General features: G+C 40.0%; 1 protein-coding gene across 1 annotated transcript; it reads left to right on the forward strand.

Annotated features, from left to right (window-relative positions):
- The first annotated feature begins 464 nt into the window (after nucleotides 1-464).
- Nucleotides 465-19,466, forward strand: ATP6V1D (ATPase H+ transporting V1 subunit D). Its single transcript, XM_003924452.4, has 9 exons — nucleotides 465-614; nucleotides 6,174-6,291; nucleotides 9,160-9,239; nucleotides 11,071-11,138; nucleotides 12,089-12,133; nucleotides 13,393-13,496; nucleotides 15,800-15,866; nucleotides 17,288-17,366; nucleotides 18,766-19,466. The coding sequence occupies exons 1-9, from the start codon at nucleotides 574-576 to the stop codon at nucleotides 18,905-18,907; spliced, it is 744 nt and encodes a 247-aa protein (XP_003924501.1). The 5' UTR covers nucleotides 465-573; the 3' UTR covers nucleotides 18,908-19,466.
- The last annotated feature ends 1,775 nt before the right edge of the window (nucleotides 19,467-21,241 follow it).

Here is a 21,241-nt window from a genome sequence, read left to right on the forward strand (position 1 = left end):
CATTAACCATAGAGTCTGGGTCCTCCGAGAACGAATAGGAATGTAGATCGTGGAAGGACCTGAAAAGTACGGTTTCTCGCTATCTTAGCTTTAGCTAAGTAACATTCAAGGCGCAAGAACGACATAGGACTCTGATTCCTTGCCTCTGAAGAATGCATCCTCGCTCAAAGTTTTAGCTAACCGTGAGATGGCGCTCTGACCATATACGAAAGATGGAGAAAGACAAGACGTGAACGCTTAGCTCCTAGTCTTAGGCCTGGCGCATGCCGCGTATTGCGCAGCCGCAGGGAAGTTGGACGGTGAGGGGTTGGGAGGCGAACCGGAATTGAGCGGTGGTTCCGCGCTGCGCGCGCCTCGACATCCGGGCAACGCCTCTGTTCTGTCTTTCCCCTCCCTCGATTGTGACAACCGGAAGCGGAAGTGAAAATGGGTGTGCCGGCTGCCTCTTAGCAACGAGAGGGGTCAGGTGACACAACCAGCTGACTCCTGTAGAGGAAGTCACCGTGGAGGCCAATTCTGAAGCTGTTGCAGCATCAGTTGCCCGGCCGGGACCCGAGCCGAACAGTCATCAGAATGTCGGGCAAAGACCGAATTGAAATCTTTCCCTCGCGAATGTAAGTGAAGGAATGGGATGAGCCACTCTCACAGGTTTAGGAACCCGGAGTGCTGTCTGTCCCTCCATACCCTGGGCCACCGGTGAGGGTCCTTGTTTCCTGGGCCTATCCTGAACGTTTCCCAGGTTCTTTTCGTGATTCTGGGACGAGGCTTCCTGACGGCCTCTTAGCGCATTCCTCCTGTGTGAATCAGGCTTGACGGAGCGATCCCGGCCGGCGGGTTTTTGTGGAGGTCCGCTGTCTTTATTCATTAATGGGTTCATCCATTCCATATACCTTTATTGCGCCTGGCGGTGGATTTATATAACCGAACCGTCGCCACCTCTGCCCTCACAGTTTAGTAGCCAGACATTCGTCTGGAAAGGCCCAGGAGATTTAATAATCGCTCTGAGAAGGGAAGTTTACTGACGATATAGAAGAGGCCCCTAAGCCAAAGTGGGGATGGAATCGAATCGCCCTAGCACAGGCTTCGGATTCGATCTTCCATCCCCTTACTCATTTTTCAAGATCCCGCCAAATGTCACCTGCTGTGAGAGAATATCCCTGTGTTTCTGAGGCACTGCTTTTGCTCTCACCGCTGCACCTTGTTCAGACCTGTGTTGATACCACTCATCACATTGTAAGGCAGACATTTGTTTATGTATCTTTCTTCCCACTAGACTGTGGGCTCTCTCCAAGTTGAAAGAATGTCTTATTCCCTAGAAGGTCCACAAGAAATATTTCTTGAAAGAACCCATGCTTGGGAATATGCTCATTGCGGGTTGCCTTTCTTTTGAGGCCTGAATTATTTGTCAGGTAAATAGCGTATCACTACTGTAGGTGTTTGGCTAGTTTGTAAAGAAAATTTTGACAAAATTTTCTCAAATGTGCCTTATAATTTGCTCCCTTTCTACTCATCCTGTTTATTTATTTATTTTGAAATAAGAGACAGGGTCTCATTCTGTCTCCCAGGCTGGAGTGCAGTGGCGTTTATGGAACAGGTTTACAATTGTGAATATGTAGCTCTTCCAACTCAGAATGTTCCTTCAGGTACCTTAGGGCCATTTCTTTGAAATGTTATCAGAAGGGATGGGACCTTTGTCTTCCAGTCTGTGTAGGAGGATAGAATCCTAATTTACTAATTGCCAGGGAACATTGTGTTTACACCGACCAACCCTTTGTAAATTTTCTCTTCTCTGACACTACCTGTGGCCGGCTCCCTGCCGTTCCCTTACTCTCTTTTTAAATGGCCAGTCACCTCTACACAAACCAGAATTGAACTCAGCTCTTTACCCTACTGTCAGTGGTTTACTGAATAAGATCTGTTTTCACTGCTTTAACAAATGTCTGGCTGTGTTTATCTTCGACAGCAGTCAGAATGGTAACTTTTTTGTTTTTACTTTGGAGCTTTTACTTTGAGACTAAGAGGCAAAAATAGATATCTTTGGGCTTAGAATATAAAAATGGTAGGCTCATGAAGGTGAAAACTACTATTTGAAAGCACTCAGCTTGTTGATTGAGAGGAAAATCAGGTGCAGGAAATAATCTCTAAATATTTTCCCCATGCCTGGCAGCAGGCTTTTTGTCATGTAGTCAGATGTCTTTGATTCAGCTGGAAGAAAAGTCATCATCCTAGCTAAAGGTCAAACTTTTTGAGTAGGGCTGAGCAGCTCTAAAACATGTAAAGGAACAGGTTTAAAAGCCCTAGGCTAGAAAATACACTGGCAGCTTGTTTCACAGACAGCTCCATTCAACAGTATTATTCTGTGGTATGTTACTTTCACCCACTTTCGTACCAGAGAAAGCAAGGTAATTTTAGAGTGGAAATAAAAGACACATGAAAGAATTGGAGTCAACAGAAGTTCATTAAATCCAGGTTCTATATATTAGTGTTCAGTGTGCAAGTTGCTCTTACAGTTTCAGGAATTATAATTGCCCATTTCACAGAGATGCCATTCCCTGGGAGGAAATTAAAATTAACATGGTAAATTCAGTTTTATCAACCAGTTCACCTTTATACTATAAACTGGCTGGAATATGCAGTATTACAATTTGATTTAAATTTGATCCAGCTCTTTGAATCCAAGTTCTGGTATTTAGTGTCAACAATACAGTATGTTAAATCCACACATTGGGCTGGATAAGTCCTGCTCAGGCTGGAAACTAAACCAGCTTCACTTGATAAGAGCTCTTGTGAGGCCAATCAGTGCAAAGTCAGCCAGTGATAATTATTGTCTTTAAGGGAATCCACATGGTTGGGGTACAGTGAACCTAGGTTGGAACCTTCATTTGAGAATTGGGAAAGTCACTGGAATCAAAAGTCTAGTTCAAGTTCCTGCACTGCCTTTTAGTCAGTGCGTAACTTTGAGAAAGTTGTTTTACTTTTCTAAGCCTCATTTTTCTAATCTTTAATGTCTAAAGTCCCTTTCAGCTTTAGAATTGTCTTAGTTATCTTAGCCTTATGGTAAAAGATTCCAGTATAATCTAAGAATTTGGCCAAACGGTGTTTCTGTTGTTGTTTGTTTGTTTTTGTTTGAGACAGAGTCTCCCTCTGTCACCCAGACTGGAGTGCAGTGACCCAATCTTGACTCACTGCAACCTCCACCTGCCAGGATCAGGTGACTTTTGTACCTCAGACTCCCGAGTAGCTGGGACCACAGGCGTGTGCCACCACACTTGGCTAATTTTTGTATTTTTTGGTAGAGACAGGTTTTACTATGTTGGCCAGGTTGGTCCTAAACTCCTGACCTCAAGTTATCCTACCTGCCTTGGCCTCCCATAGTGTTGTTATTACAAGCATGAGCCACTGCACCTGGCCGAAAAAGGTTTATTAGTACATGTGATTTTATAACACCAGGCATATGTTATTATATCCCCTTAAATCACTGTGTCTAGGTTATGCTGTTTCTAGATTATACAATCCATTGTTGAATTTTGTTACCCAAATACTTTTTTTTGATACCAAACCTTGGTTTGTGGTCCAGGCTGCAGTGCAGTGGCATGATCACAGTTCACTACAGCCTTGACCTCTTGGCTCAATCAGTCTTCTCATCTCAGCCTTCTATGTGACTGGGACTACAGGTGCACCCTACCATGCCCAGCTAATTTTTTTAGACACGGGGTTTCACCATTTTGCCCAGGCTGGTCTTGAACTCCTGGACTCAAGCAATCTACCCATCTCAGCCTCTCAAAGTGCTGATTACAGGCATAAGCCACTGTACCCAGCACACTTTTTGTTACTAAATTTTACGTGGCATATGGCAGTGAGAACAGAAATGCCAGTTTCTGCTTGATTTGGTATTGGGGCTTCTGATGGGGAAAAAAATGGAAATAAGGAAGTGAGAAGACTTCAGTGTAAGTTTAGCTTGTCACTTCTCAGGAATCTTATGCATGTCTTTTGTTACCTAGAGTCTTTTGCAAATGAATAAAATGATTGGTGTTAGGATCTTGATTGATGATATCAAAATATGTTAATATCACACTTTTAATTGAAAATGTGATAAATTATTGTGGTATAAAATGCAAAAGATATGAAAGAATATAGTAGTAAAAAGTAAATCAATATTTTTCATCCAGTCCCATTTAGCAAAGGAAACTCTTGTCAGTTTTTGTGAATCCTTTCTAGAACTTTTCTCTGTGTCTATATAAGCACATTTATTCCTTACTTTCTTTCCATAAGTAAGACGGTGTAATATAGACAGCACAGACAGATATACCTTCGTCTTTTTTAATGACTGCATATCATTCCATCCTAGGTGAACTATGATGTATTTAGCATTTAGCGTGTTTCTCTCTTTTGCTGTTACCATAAGGCTGGAGTACACATCTTGTTAACCTTGCACATGTTTTTGTATACATGTGGGAATAAATCTATAGGATAAATTCCTCAAAGTGGAATTGTTGGTCCTGAAAATAATTGCGTTTAAACTTTTTTTTTTTTTGAGACGGAGTTTCGCTCTTGTTACCCAGGCTGGAGTGCAATGGCGCGATCTCGGCTCACCGCAACCTCTGCCTCCTGGGTTTAGGCAATTCTCCTGCCTCAGCCTCCTGAGTAGCTGGGACTACAGGCACGCACCACCATGCCCAGCTAATTTTTTGTATTTTTAGTAGAGACGGGGTTTCACCATGTTGACCAGGATGGTCTCGATCTCTTGACCTCGTGATCCACCCGCCTCGGCCTCCCAAAGTGCTGGGATTACAGGCTTGAGCCACCGCGCCCGGCCGTGTTTAAACTTTTGATATATATTAGTGGATAGAGTTTTAAATCCTCAATATACCTCCAGTGAAAACTAAAACATAGATATATTTTGACTTACAAATCAAATAAATATTTAAACTGTGTTAGCTTCATAAAATAAGGCTCCTCTAAATATTTATTATGATTTAATAAATATTCCAGGTATTAAGTAAAAAATTGTTTCTATTGTAAGTTAATGAACTTTTCATTTATGGAACACTAATGGTAGAAATCTACAGTATTGAGAAACCAGTTGTCTTAGTCCATTTTTTGCTACTATAACAATACTTCAGATTGGTTCCTGGTTCTGGAGACTGAGAAGGGTGAGGGTCTTCTCTCTGTGTCATCCCATGGCAGAAGGCAAGAAGGTGAATGAGAAAGCAAGAAATGGTTGAACATGCTTTTTTTTTTTTTTTTCCTAAAGAGACAGTGTCAGGGCAGTGGTTCATGCCCATAATCCCAGCACTTTGGGAAGCTGAGGCTGGAAGATTGCTTGAGACCAGGAGTTAGAGGCCACAGTGAGCTATGATCACACCACTGCAATCCAGCCTGGGTGACAGAGCAAGACCCTGTCTCAAAAAAAAAAAGGAGTTGGGCTGGGCGTGGTGGTTCACACCTGTAATCCCAGTACTTTGGGAGGTTGAGGTGGGTGGATCACTTGAGGTCAGGAGTTTGAGACTAGCCTGGCCAATATGGTGAAACCCTGTCTCCACTAAAAATACAAAAAAATTAGCTGAGCTTAGTGGCATACACCTGTAATTCCAGCTACTTGGGAGGCTGGGGCAGGAGAATCGATTGAACCTGGGAGGTGGAGGTTGCAGTGAGCCGAGATCTCGCCATTGCACTCCAACCTGGGCCTCACAGCAAGGCTCTATCTAAAAAAAAAAAAAAAAAAAGAGTCTGACTACTATCTTGCCCATGATGTACTTGAGCTCCTGGGCTCAAGGGCTTAAGGCATCCTCCCACTTAAACCTGTAGCTGAGACTATAGGCATGCCCAGCAGAACTCACATTTATAACCACCTCACCCCTCCAATAAAGAACCCAATCTTACCATATTGACATTAATCCATTCATGGGGGAGGGCAGGTGCCATTTGACCCAGTGATCTTTTAATGGTCCCACCTCTCAACATTGTTGCACTGGAGATTGTTTTCAGCACATCAATATTCAGGGACATATTCAAACCATAGCATCAGTTAAACCCATCGGCTACAAGTTCTCTATACATTCTCACTCTCATTATATCAAAGAATAAAGGATAATTTTAACACTGGTGGGGAGGTCTTTTTGTCTTTTAAACAATGTAAATAAATGTCTTTAACTTTGTTTATGCTTATATAGGGCACAGACAATCATGAAGGCTCGTTTAAAGGGAGCACAGACAGGTCGAAACCTCCTGAAGAAAAAATCCGATGCCTTAACTCTTCGATTTCGACAGATCCTAAAGAAGATAATAGAGGTAGACTGAACTTCTCTTACACTAGTATTTATTTTAGGATAATCTAGCATGGCCCTTGGCATTTTTTTGCTAACTTATTTTAATTAATTTTCTTTCAAAAGTAAAAATATCATTATAAGTTTAACAAGTATCAAATATCAAATAGTTCATTTAGTAAAATTCAAACTCTTTAATCTTGCCTGCAAAGCTCTACTTGATCTGATTGGCTCCCTGCCTGCCTTTCTTACCTCAATTGAGCATTCTTCCTAAGGTCCTCCAGGTACTTTTCATTAGCTCTTTTTCCTGCCTGAAATACTCTTTCCCCAGAACTTACTGGCTTCTTTGGTGTTCTAGTCTCTTAAAACAGGCTATTCCTGATCCCCCAATGTAGAGTGAACACCGTATTTGCTTCTCTACAATTCCTTATTTTAATTTTGTCATAGTGTGTACTACTGCATGGCATGACATTTTCTTTCCTTTTCTTTCTTTTTTTCTTTTTGAGACAGGATCTTACTCTACAGTCTCAAAGTGGGCTCAGGTGATCCTCCCACCTCAGCCTCTCGAGTAGCCCAGACTACAGGTGCATGCTACCGTGCTCAGCTCATTTTTAAAATTTTTAGTAGAGACGGGGTCTCACTATGTTGCCCAGGCTAGTCTTTTTGACTCTTGGGCTCAAACAGTCTTTACATCTTGGCCTCCCAAAGTGCTGAGTTTATAGTTTTTGTGTTTTATTTTTAATCCTGTATGTACTTAACAAAAGTATTTTCTATGAATGCTATTTTTGTTTTTTATTTTTTGTAGAGATGGGATCTTGCTTTATTGCCCAGGGTGGTCTCAAAAACCTGGGCTCAAATGGTCCTCCCACCTCACTGTCCCAAAGCACTGGGATTACAGGTGTTAGCCACCATGCCTGGCCCTGTACTACTTTTGATTATTTGTGAAGTTGGGAGCTTTTCATGCTTATTGGCAATTTGATTTTCTTGGTAAATGTCTTTTTTTTTTTTTTTAGAGGTTCTATGTGTATTCTGCCTAATGCGTAAAATGATAAAAAGATTTTCTATCTTTTAACTTAAAAAAAAAAGTTAATACTAGGTGTGGTGGCTGATACCAACACTTTGGGAGACTGAAGTGGGAGGATGGTTTGAGCCCAGGAGTTTGAGACCAGCCAGGGCAACATAGTGAGACCTTGTCTCTACAAAAAAAAAGAAAATAAGAAAATTAGCCGACCGTGGTGGCATGCACCTGTAGTCTCAGCTATTTGGAAGGCTAAGGCAGGAGGATTGTCTGAGCCTAGGAGTTTGAAGATGCAGTGAGCTATGATTACACCACTGCACTCTAGCCCAGGCAACAAAGTGAGACCTTGTCTCAAAAAATAGAAAGAAAAAAGATAAAAATTTTTTTTTCCATTGGTCAAATCTGTTAGTCTTTTTCTTTAAATAGCTTCTGAGTTACATATAAGACTTAGAAAAGACCTAAAATGATTAGGAAAATATGCTATCACATTTTCTTTAATTACTTTATAGTTTTTTTCTTTAAACCTTTATCTTAATTATGTCTGAATTTGGGGGGGGGTATGATAAGAGGTAGATAGCTTTATCATTTTGTAAATGTATAAACAGTTGAGTGGTCTCTGCTAAATTTCCATATAGACCTGGGGTTGTTTCTGAACCCTATAGACTATTTCATTGACTTAACTGTCCCATACCAGTTGTATTAATATTTCCTTATTGTGGCTGTACCTTTTTAATACCTGGGAAACCAACTCTCTACACAGCTGACCCAGTTTTTCTTCTTTCTAAAACATTATTGAATATTCTCAAAAATTAAATATTTCAGAGGTACTTTAAAATTACTACACCTTTAGGGTTTTGACTGCAACTGCAGTGAATTTAAGAGATTAGTTTGAGTAAATCAGCATGTACTTAGTCAAGGAATAAGATAGGTCCTTCAGTAAAGATTCGGTTTTCTGTTTTTGTTTTTTTTTTCTTTTGAGACTGAGTCTTGCCCTGTCGCCCAGGCTGGACTGGAGTGCAATGGCACAGTCTCAGCTCACTGCAACCTCTGCCTCTTGGGTTCAAGTGATTCTCCTGCCTTAGCCTCCCAAGTAGCTGGGATTACAGGCACCCCTCCACCATGACCAGCTCATTTTATATATATATATATATATATATATATATATATATATATATTTTTTTTTTTTTTTTTTTTTTTTGAGACGGAGTTTCGCTCTTGTTACCCAGGCTGGAGTGCAATGGCGCGATCTCCGCTCGCCGCAACCTCTGCCTCCTGGGTTCAGGCAATTCTCCTGCCTCAGCCTCCTGAGTAGCTGGGATTACAGGCACGCACCACCACACCCAGCTAATTTTTTGTATTTTTAGTCGAGACGGGGTTTCACCATGTTGACCAGGATGGTCTCGATCTCTCGACCTCGTGATCCACCCGCCTCGGCCTCCCAAAGTGCTGGGATTACAGGCTTGAGCCACCTCGCCCGGCCTCATTTTTATATTTTTAGTAGAGATGGGATTTCACCATGTTGGCCAGGCTGGTCTCGAACGCCTGACCTTGTGATCTACCTGCCTTGGCCTCCCAAAATTCTGGAATTACAAGCGTGAGCGTCTGCACCTGGCCAGTTTTCTGTTTCTTAATGCATTTATTCTGTTTTCATTATAAAATTGAATTATAAAACTCACATAGTTTTGTATTATTGTTAGTGATCATAACCAAAACTATTAAAAATTGGAAATTTCTATTTGTTTTATCATTATCAAACCAATATTTACATGTACAGCCAGCATAAAATACTGATGGTTATGAAAGAGACATTATTATAGTAGGATTTTTCCTTGCAGAAGGCTTGGTTGAATCTGCTTTTTGTTTATGCTTTTCCAGACTAAAATGTTGATGGGTGAAGTGATGAGAGAAGCTGCCTTTTCACTAGCTGAAGCCAAGTTCACAGCAGGGGACTTCAGGTAAAGAGACTAAATGGGGGCCGGGCGCGGTGGTTCACGCCTATAATCCCAGCACTTTGGGAGGCCAAGACGGGTGGATCACGAGGTCAAGAGATCGAGACCATCCTGGTCAACATGGTGAAACCCCATCTCTACTAAAAATACAAAAATTAGCTGGGCATGATGGCGCACGCCTGTAGTCCCAGCTACTCAGGAGGCTGAGGCAGGAGAATTGCTTGAACCCAGGAAATGGAGGTTGCAGTGAGCTGAGATCACGCCCATTGCACTCCAGCCTGGGTAACAAGAACGAAACTCCGTCTCAAAAAAAAAAAAAAAAAAAAGACTAAATGGGGTGTTTTCAAACAAAGCAAAGTGATTTCAGGTTCATAATTTCATTTAAAAAGCCTTTTTAAATTTAGAAATAAGCATTAAGGACAAATGATACAGTAATAATAAGGAAGAATGCTTTTAACCCCATGACTGTAACTCCAGTATCATCCTCCACATGCACATAGTTGCAAGCACAGGATACTTAATATTTTAGAGTCCATTTTCATTTAACATTGTATCATAAACATTTTTCCTGATTTTCAACATGGCTGTGTGATTTTTCTCAAGATATATTTTTTTTCTCCTAATACTGGATATTTGGGTTAATTGTCAGGTTTTTGGAATACTGGGGAAAGTGCATTGAACATCTTAACACATATGTATTTTTGTTTCTACTGAATTACTTCCTTAGGATAAATTTTTAAGACTTGAATTATTTAAAAGGCATGAACTCATGAACTTCATTGCTTTGGTGACATCAGTAAACCCTTTACAAAGCATACAAAATGGCTTATAAATGCCAATTTACATATGTTATGTACTTCTCCAAATAACACTATGAAATAGGTAAGGCAAGTGTTGTTCTCAGTTTTAATTAAATGCCTTCCTGAGGTCACTTGGCTAATTAGGGACAGTGGTAGAAGCTGTTTTTAAAGATTGTGATTTTAGTCTTTTCCTAATGACATGATGCCTATCATCTAGGAGTTTTCACTGTTTTTGGGTCTTCGTGAGGCCCTTTGAAGTGATAGCCTTTAATTTTTGCCAGTGCTGGTAAGGTAATAGCTTGCATTGAATTTTCTGACTGATGGAGTACATCAATAGTGTGTAAATGGTATGTGAGTATTTAGGGTAGTTACGGGGAAGACACTTCTATAATATTTATTTTTGTTTTGTTTTGAGACTGGGTAATGAGACTGGCTAATTTTTGTAGTTTTGGGTTTTGCCACCTTGCCCAGGCTGATCTTGAACTCCTGGCCTCAAACAATCCTGCCTTGGCCTCCCAAAGTGCTGAGATTATAGGCATGAGCTATTGCACCTGGTCAGGAAGGCACTTAATATTTGAAAAGTCACACAAAGCCATATGGAAGATAGGTTCCAGGGTAAAGGAATTGAATGCCAGCTTAAACCAATTCAACAGCAAACCTAGAAAGAAGTTTTCGCCATCTTATACCAGCAAAAGAAGAACCGTTAAAGTTATATCCATGTGTACCACACCTCTGACTGAACACATAAGCAATCCACAAACTTTAAAATCATTCTTGGTTGTTTTCTTACTGCTAATGTTTTGAATGTTCATTCTCTGCTTTCAGAGGCCCTCCTCTGGCAGTAACGATTTTTCTTCTTTTCTGGAGAAAGGACAGTTATCAAAACGTACTTAATTGTGACACCTCACTCTTGGTCTCATTTAATGTTAAAACTTTCCGGTGGGTCTGGTCTCATTTAATGTTAAAACTATCCAGTGGGTCTGTAGGTTTATTTCTAAAGAGTCTGCTAAATAAAGGCTTTCTCTTTTTCTCTGCAGTACTACAGTTATCCAAAATGTAAATAAAGCCCAAGTGAAGATTCGAGCGAAGAAAGATAATGTAGCAGGTAACTTTTCAACCTTTTAGAAACCTTTGGGAAGAAAAGAGGTGACATTTTAAAATTAACCTGTTTGTACACTAACATCTTAACACCGTAGTTTCTTCATTCTACTTAGAACAAGTCGATTGGCTTTACATGTTAAAATCGTTAACAATCAGGTTTCTTATTACTCAGGATAATTTGACTTTTGAATAGAAATGAACACTTAAGAAGGCAGGTTTCACTGGGCATGGTGGCTCACACCTGTACTCCCAGCACTTTGGGAGGCTGAGACCAGTGGATCACTTGAGGTTGGGAGTTTGAGAACAGCTTGGCCAATATGGTGAAATCCGATTTCTACCAAAAATACAAAAATTAGGCTGGGTGCAGTGGCTTATGCCTGTAATCCCAGCACCTTGGGAGGCCAAGATAGGCGGATCACCCGAGGTCAGGAGTTTGAGACCAGCCTGACCAACATGGAGAAACCTGGTCTCTACTAAAAATACAAAATTAGCTTGGTGACACATGCCTATAATCCCAGCTACTTAGGAGGCTGAGGCAGGAGAATCGCTTCAACCTGGGAGGTTGTAGTGAGCTGAGATTGCGCCATTGCACTGCAGCCTGGGCAACAAGAGCAAAACTCCATCTCAAAAAATAAATAAATAAATAAATAGCTGGGTGTGATGAGTATCTGTAGTCCCAGCTACTCAGGAGGCTAAGATGGGAGAATCACTTGACCCCAGGAGGCAGTGGTTGCAATGAGCTGAAGACCACACCACTGCACTGCAGCCTGGGTGACAGAATGAGACTGTGTCTCAAAAAAAGAAGGCAGTTCCTAAATTCATTAACCTAAACCAATTACAATTTCAGACTTCACTTCTTGATTTTTGAGTTCAATGAAAAAGAAACACAGAAAACTGTGATTAAGGAACAGAACTTAAAGGTTTGTGAATCCATATATGCTTCTATGTTTATAGGTGTTACTTTGCCCGTATTTGAACATTACCATGAAGGAACTGACAGTAAGTATGAATCTTTTTATATTACTTTGTATCTTTGGGATTTCCTATTTCCTCTTTAAATGAACTAAGTTCTGGAAAATGGTGCTAGATGATGAGAGATGCCTGAGTTAGAAATCCTCTTATCTAATATAGTCAGGACAGTAGTTGATCAGTTAATCAAAAGGTCTTATGGTTGGGCATAGTGGCTCATGCCTCTTGGCACTTTGGGAGGCTGAGGTGGGTGGATCACCTGAGGTCAGGAGTTCAAGACCAGCCTGACCAAGATGGCAAAACCCCATCTCTACTAAAAATGCAAAAATTAGGCGTGACGGCACATGCCTGTAATCCAAGCTACTTGGGAGGCTGAGGCAGGAGAATCACTTGAACCTGGGAGGCAAAGATTGCAGTGAGCAACATGGTAAAACCCCATATTTACAAAAAATATAAAAAATCACCAGGGTGTGGTGGCACATGACCGTAGTTTCAGCTACTTGTGGGGCTGAGGCGGGAGGATTGCTCCAGCTGGGGAGGTAGTTGTAGTGAGTTCTGATCACGCCACTGCACTCCACCCTGGGCGACAGAGCAAAACCTTGTCTCAAAAAAAAAAAAAAAAAAAAACCAGTTTTATGCTAGGAAGTCATAAAGCCTTATACATATCTTAAAATATTTCAATATTTTATCAGAAATATGCTGAGGTAGGAGGATTGTTGAGCCTAAGAAGTGGAGCTTACAGTGAGCTGAGATCGCACCACTGCACTCCAGCCTGGGTGGCAGGGTGAGACCCCCATCTCAATAAAAAAAGAAAGAAATAATATTCTTTCTTTTGGCACTCATTTCCTTGTTTCATGTAATATTTAATTAAATCATGTAGAATATTAAGTACATTTCATATGAAGAAGTAGAGGCAGGCAAATCACTGGAGTTCAGGAGTTTGAGACCAGCCTGAGCATTCTAGAGAGTCACCTGGTCATTATACTCTGGGCATCAGGCAGTATGATTTTCAAAGGGAATAAGGGGCATCAAGCTAGTTAAGTGAAGGTTGGTTAAAAGCTTCTCTTCTAGTTGTATTTAGCATAGTATCCTTACGGAAAACTGTATTGAGTAGCATGCTTCTATAGTGTTTGGGGAGTAAGACAGGCAGTTCATGTTTACATTTAACGAAGATTAGTGAGTTTATCTTTCCATATTTGTTGTTATTCTGAATTGTCTCCTTTTGGGGAATTTTATAGGGAAGATGATGTACTCTCTAATTACAAATGTTGTCTGACTGGTTCTTTCAGGTTATGAACTGACTGGTTTAGCCAGAGGTGGGGAACAATTGGCTAAATTAAAGAGGAATTATGCCAAAGCAGTGGAACTACTGGTGGAACTAGCTTCGCTGCAAGTAAGTAGCAAAAGACCTGAAGAACTCCTGTAGTTTGATTTCTCACAGTTGAGTGGAGGAGAGTCAGGTCTTGAGTCAGCATATACTGTGCTTTGTACTTTCAACTGTTCCCATGATCTTATGTAAAACAAGCATAATATTTTGATTTCTGAAGTGATGGTTTTTGTACCATTGTCTCTACTTTAAAAATTTTTTTTATTTTTTATTTTTTTGAGACGGAGTTTCACTGTTTTCGCACAGGCTAGAGTGCGATGGCACTACGTTGGCTCACTGCAACCTTTGCCTCCCTGGTTCAAGTGATTCTCCTGCCTCAGCCTCCCAAGTAGCTTGGATTACAGGCATGTGCCGTCACACCTAATTTTTGCATTTTTAGTAGAGATGGGGTTTTACCATCTTGATCAGGCTGGTCTCGAACTCCTGACCTCAGGTGATCCACCCACCTCAGCCTCCCAAAGTGCTGGGATTACAGGGATGAGCCACTGTGCCTGGCCCCTTTTAATTAAAAAAAATTATTTATTTTTCGAGATAGATGTCTCACTCTGTCACCCAGGCTAGAGTGCAGTGGCACAGTTTCGGCTCACTGCAGCCTCAACCTCCTGGGCCCACCTCAGCCTCCTGAGTAGCTGGGACTATAGGCATGTGCCATCATGCCCGGCTAATTTTTTGTATTTTCCGTAGAGATGGGATTTCACCATGTTGCCCAGGCTGGTCTTGAACTCCTGGGCTCAGGTGATCAACCCAGCTCGGCTTCCCAAAGTGCTGGGATTATAGGCATGAGCCACCATGCCCAGCCCCTACTTTTTATTGTTAGCAAAATGTATGTGCTGTGTTACGCTGTTGTTTTTTGTTTGTTTTTCTCTGAGACAGAGTCTTGCTCTGTTGCTCAGGCTAGAGTGCAGTGGTCCGATCTTGGCTAACTGCAGCCTGAATCTCCTGAGCTTAAGTAGTCCTCCTGCCGTAGCCTCCCAAGTAGTTGGGACAATAAGTTTGTGCCACATTGCCTGGCTAATATTTTGGAATTTTTAAATTGAGATGAGGTCTGGCTATGTTGTTCATGCTGGTTGCAAACTTCTGGCCTCAAATCTTGCCATCTTAGCCTCCCAAAGTGCTGGGATTACAAGTGTGAACCACCTCACCCTTGTGAACTGTGAAAGTGTGAGCCCAGCTTCACTCTTTGCTAAGTGAGAAAAGCAAGTTGATACTAGATTTAAATGTAAATGCAAATAAACATGTTTTGTGCACAGAAGACCTTTTTTCCCCCTACTTGTCCAGTTAGTATGTATCTAGGTTATTAGTGCTTGATTCTGTCTTAACGTTAGTTAGGTGAGTCTGTAGTAAACAAATTCTAATAGTGTCAACTCAGGTAAAGGCCGTTGAGGCAGAAATGATTTGATACAGGTTTACTGAAAGCCAAATGTGAGGATTTACCTGGGGAAGACACTAACAAATTTGGGTGTGTTCTAGAGTTTGCTACAAGTTGGAAAGCTTTTATGGCAAAGTTTAGGACAAGGGAGGACTCCTCATTCCCGAGTTGTCCTTTTCATTGGAGAGTACAGTACAGAGGTCACAATCATTGGCTACAGATTACAAATACAAGCTAAAACATTCTATATGCAAGTAAATGAAGTAAAACTTCATGATTCAGAAACAAATCAGTGTATTTTTCAGCATCAGTAGGTTGCATATTAATCAGTATGTCAACATCTGAGAAACTTAAGATTTCCTTACTCAGGGACAGGATGGAAACCATGAATCATAAGATCCCTCGACCTGCCCAGGCAGGTTGATTTGGAAACCTTCCAAATGTGACATGTAGGTTATCAATAGCATGAAAATAGTGTTAGCCCAATGGAAATCTCACAAGAATTTTTTGTTTTGTTGTGAAGAGATAGGGACTTACTCTGTCACCCAGCCTGGAGTACAGTGACACTGTACCCTCAAATGATCCTCCACCACAGACTACCAAGTAGCAGGGACTACAGGTTCATACTACTATGACTAGCTAATTTTTAAGATTTGTTCCTTATAGAGGCAAGGTCTCATCATATTGTCCAGGCTGGTCTTGAACTCCCAGCTTCAAGTGATTCTCCCACCTCAGCCTTCAGAAATGTTGGGGTTATAGGCATGAGCCATGCGCCCAGCCTAAGAATTTTGTTTTTTAAGCATGCTGAAAAGAAGTTGTCTTGGTTCCCAAATGTTTTCTACAAGTGCAGTCTTAGTGGAGTCAAGTGATCAGGGAATGATTAGAAAGACTTTGCTTATGTAAGAATGAGGCTTACAGTATCAATTTGTTCTTATTTTAGACTTCCTTTGTTACTTTGGATGAAGCTATTAAGATAACCAACAGGCGTGTAAATGCCATTGAACATGGTGAGTATCAGGTACTGTGAATTGCTTTGTCACTTGTCCAAACCTCCCAACTTGTCATGAAACTGCTATGATTCAGGCACTGTACTGAAGACTGAAAGGTGAATAAGAAGCTGCCTCTGCCCACTATGAAAAGAGAGAAGTGTGTCCATAGTGCAAAAAAGTGTTATGAAGCATTCTGATAGAAGTATTTGTATGATCTGGGGGAGTTACACACAAAAGAAAGTGGTGATTTAAAAATTAAGGAATGTTTTATTCATTTCCAGTTATTCATGCAGTTATTTAATGGTAGATCCTTGGTGTTTTCTTTAGTTCTTTCTAATGGTTGAATGGTGTAACTTTTTGAGTATATTAAATATGTAATTTTAAATCCCTATGGGCCATTCTCCTTGATGTCTAAAAAATTTTCCCATTTGATGTACTTATTTTCCATCCCTTTTATTTCACTGTTCTAAAAATATGATTGCTTAGTGTTGACAGTGCTTTTTTCTCAATAAACTTAGTTTTCATTAAAGAAACACTCAATTTCAGGTAAGAAAGCAAAATCTGAAGCAAAGAAATTCCTTTGCTTGGGGCCATATTAGTGTTAGTGAGAAAGTTATCTTTTTTTTTTTTAAACGGAGTCTTAGTCTGTCACCCAGGCTGGAGTGCAGTGGCGTGATCTCAGCTCACTGCAGCTTCCACCTCTTGGGTTCCAGCGATTCTCCTGCCTCAGCCTCCTGAGTAGCTGGGACTACAGGCACATGCCACCATGCCTGGCTAATTTTTTTGTATTTTTAGTAAAGACGGGTTTCACTGTTAGCCAGGATGGTCTCAATCTCCTGACCTCGTGATCCACCCGCCTCAGTCTCCCAAAGTGCTGGGATTACAGGCAAGTTATCTCATTAAAACTTTTTCGACTGCTTGCTAGTGCCAGGCCTTGTACATGAAAGTGGGAGCAAAACAAAAATGGACAGTTTGTAGTTCTCACCCTCAGAGTTCACATTCTAGAAGCAGAATGAATTCTATTTAGTTGAGCCTAATGACTGATATAAACTCAAAATCAAGCATTCTGTCTGCTTGATTTTTTAACAGGTAATTGGTACTATATTTAAAATAACATCTGTGCTTCAATGTTATATATTCGTAGAATTCAGCACATTCAGTGTTGTATCTGTTATGGTCCAATATGTTATCTGTGCATAGAAAAGACACTAGAGGGGTATATATCATTGTATTTACAGTACTTAACTCTTTTGGATGGTCCAGTTACGCTCCATTTTCCTTTTTTTTCCTTTGTGTTTTTATTTTCCAAGTTCTCTGCATTAAATGTACATTAATTTTACAATTAGGAAAAAATAACTCATACAAATGAGCACTGATAATTTGAAAAAAGGGATTTGAAGTTCTCACACATATATATATATATATTTTTTTAACTCTAGTCATCATTCCCCGGATTGAACGTACTCTTGCTTATATCATCACAGAGCTGGATGAGAGAGAGAGAGAAGAGTTCTACAGGTCTGTTGAAATTGGCAGTTATTGATCATTTTTTGTTTTCCATATTCCAAAAGCTCAATTTGCTGAATGACTTGTTGGTTTATGTTCTTTAGAATTAGCACAGCTTGTGTTTCATTCTGATAAATAAGAAGCAAGAAATATTACCAAAGTTGTGGAAACAAATCTGTCAAGTTTTACGTGTACCTATAACATGGCATTTCCAACAAGTTAGGCCTTTCGGAGAAACTATTTAGACTTGATTTTTTTTTTAAAAAAATGTATGTTAGTCAAATGCAGTAGTGAAAAGTGGGAAAAATATTAGAACAAGGAGATTGATCTGTAACTGACTGTGAATAGTAGAGACAACTCACTACCTTTGGACTAGTCGACTCAATTATTTTTATTATTATTATTTTTTGAGACAGTCTTGCTCTGTCACCGAGGCTGGAGTGCAATGGTGCAGTCTCAGCTTATGCACCACCATGCCTGGCTAATTTTTTAGTACTTTTAGTAGAGATGGGTTTCACCATGTTGGCCAGGCTGGTCTCAAACTCCTGGCCTCAAGCAGTCCACCCGCCTCGGCCTCCCAAAGTGCTGGGATTTCAGGTGTGAGCCACCGTGCCTGGCCCTCGATTATTATTTAAAATGAAATGATTTAGATTGGGTGTCAGCTACATAAAAACTGAGAGAAGAAACTAGAATTCAGCTGTTATTCAACAAATATGTATTTCAGGTTGAGTATGTTCAGAAGGTATAAAGCACTTGGAGGAGGCGTTACCAAACAGTACATAAATGACGCCATTAGAGAATTAGCATAGCACTTGGAGAGAAAGTATGCATGTCCATGAATTGGTTATGAACATTTAGAGTCAACAGGGATAAATATTAAACTGGTGGTGTACAGGGGTCTGTATACCCAGTTCAGAGAAATAGGAGGTAGGTGAAGGCAGGAGTATTTAGGAAAGACATAGGGGTCTAAACCATAATTAGATGCTAACCTGGAGTTAGCATCTAATTATGGTTTATAATCTTAATTATCAAATGTTAGTTATTTAGTTTCTGTTCTTCTGTAATATTCAGGGTTGTGTTGACCCAAAAATTTAAAAAAATGCCTGAATGATCAAAATCTGTTCCATTAGAAAATGGATTTCAAAATATAACCTAATAAAGGCTTCTATCTCAGGTTAAACCAGTCATTAGCTTAAACTAGTTATCAGTTTAAGATTATGTATTTTTAGCTTAAAATTGTTATTTTTAAAAAAGGGTTACAAATAAATTACTGACAATGAAATTAATAAAAGTACCAAGTTTTTTTTTTTCCAGGTATAGGTGTTTATTATCCTTGTTACAGAACTAAAAATCAAATCTACTTATTATGGAAACAGTGTTTAAAAAATCCACCCACACCTTTATTTTATAGGTTAAAGAAAATACAGGAGAAGAAAAAGATTCTAAAGGAAAAATCTGAGAAGGATTTGGAACAAAGGAGAGCAGCTGGAGAAGTGTTGGAGCCTGCTAATCTTCTGGCTGAAGAGAAGGACGAGGATCTTCTGTTTGAATAATCCTTCCTGTTCTGGTTCTTTCAGAAACCCTAACACTGGCTTCATTTTAATTCACAGGGTGTAGATTTGATTTGTGGGCTATTTATCTTTTGCCCTAAGAATTTCACTGGCTATAAAATTTACCTGGATATCTTATTTATGGGATTACTTTTGCAGAATCATAATTTAGCAACCATTCATCTTAGATGAAAGAGATCTGTAAAACCTGCCCAGGAACTTACAGAATTTACTCTGCAGAAGTGTTATCATACTCCATTTACATCCGTGTTACACGTGATCTGCTTAACAGGCATATTAGGAAATACCTCTTAGGAAGCATTAGTGGTCTCAGGCCAATTACTGTGGAGCAGCTTTCATTCCTACCCAGTTGCAAACCTTGGCGCTGTTTTCTGAGACTGCTGCAGCCATTCTTGTGTTACCATGGTACTTCTCCAGCTTTATGAAAACCTGCACTTACTTTTCCTTGCATGACAGGTCCCTGTCTTGTCTGTGATGGGAACAGTTCTGTCAAATTTAAATGTGACTGTGGTATAAACAGAGTAAAATGATTTAAAAGTAAGTCATTCCTTTTTTATTAATTTACTATTAAGTCATGTTCTCATGCTCAGATCAGCCAGAGCTTTCCCAGCAGACATGTGGGAAGTGGGTAGCCATTTTTCCCCCTGCATATATTAGAGTTTTACAAAAAGGCTTACTTTGAGACAACTGTTGCATTTTGGGGTATTAATAAATGACTGCCGATGAGTTATGAGGGCATTATAATACTTCCTTATTTGCTAATCTAAGAAAAAGAACTAGTTCCCATTTTGAAGAAATAAGGTAACTTTTTACTATTTATAAGTGATAAAAATGTGCTTTCATATATGAAGATGAGGCATTTGAGTGGCCGCATCAGGTGACTAAGGTTTTTAGTACTGTTTGATTTGGCATAAACATCCATGATTACTCATTCTTTCTTGCAACCAATTCCAGGCATTTTTGACATGATTGGCCACGGAATAATGTTTAGTTCTCAAATTGTAACACTATCTTTATTAATATTGTATTCTAATCAAGTGACAGTCTAGGCAGTTTTTTTGTTTGCTTTTGAGACAAAGTCTCACACATTCTGTCGCCCAGGCTAGAGTACAGTGACAGCGATGTTGGTTCACTGCAATGCCCGCATCCTGAGTTCAAGACAGTCTCCCGAGTAGAGCTGGGATTACAGGTATGTGCCACTATTCCCGGCTAATTTTGGTTCACTGCAATGCCCGCATCCTGAGTTCAAGAGATTCTCCTGCCTCAGTCTCCCGAGTAGAGCTGGGATTACAGGTGTGTGCCACCATTCCCGGCTAATTTTTATATTTTTAGTAGAGATGGGGTTTCATCATGTTGGCCACGCTGGTCTCAAACTCCTGACCTTAAGTGCTCTGCCTGTCTCAGCCTCCCAGAGTGCTGGGATTATAGGCTTGAGCCCACCATGCCCAGCCAGTCTAGACAGTTTTAAAGTATTAAATGATTTTGCAAACATTTAACATCTCCTTTAAAATAGCAGGTCTTAGTTATGTGCCAGGCGCTGTTTTTAAGTATTTTGTTCATATTACTTCATTCATTACAATAACCGTGAGAGGGCATATACTATTTTAACCATCTATTTTACAGAGGAAAAATTGGAGAGACAGGGAACTTGAGTAGTCCTAAGTGAAAAAGCTAGAAAGTAGCAAATCCAGAATTTAAGTCTAAGCAGTCTACCTTCAGAGTTTTTACACCCTAACTTTTCCTTTCTGTTTCGTCTACGTTTCAGACTTTGGGTATCTAAAGACATTGGAACTGTTCTGGAGAAACTGGTATTTAGGAACTCTGGTTGCTGCACACAGAATAAAATCTTAGGTTCAGTGTAAATTCGATAATGACTAGAAAACCAACAACTCAGTTCAAAACTACTTTAACATCTTGTCTTCCCAACATTCTGCTGAACTGTAAATTCTACCATCTCCACTTTGCAGATGAGGAAATCGAGGCTTTGACAAGTCAAAGAGAATAGCTGGAATGCAGGTCAAGTATAATTTGATTTCATTTGGTCTTTAAATGTTAAGCATTATGTATTGCCTTTCTAAGAGGCAGAAATTAATTTGAAGTAGGGAGCCAGATTAGTGGTTTTCCACATTTAGGTAACTTCAATATTCACTTTAAAGCAACAAGCCAAAGGACCCTAGATTTCTCCTGTGGCTTCTTAAAGCCCTGGAATGTATTGGCCTTGGTTAAAATGCTTATGAAAGTGCGTAAGATTTTATAGTTTAGCATTTGTTAACAAGAAATCGAGAAAACAATGGACACATAATTTGTTGTGTGGAG

This window comes from Saimiri boliviensis, chromosome 2, assembly GCF_048565385.1.
Source record: "Saimiri boliviensis isolate mSaiBol1 chromosome 2, mSaiBol1.pri, whole genome shotgun sequence".
Lineage (NCBI taxonomy): Eukaryota > Metazoa > Chordata > Mammalia > Primates > Cebidae > Saimiri > Saimiri boliviensis.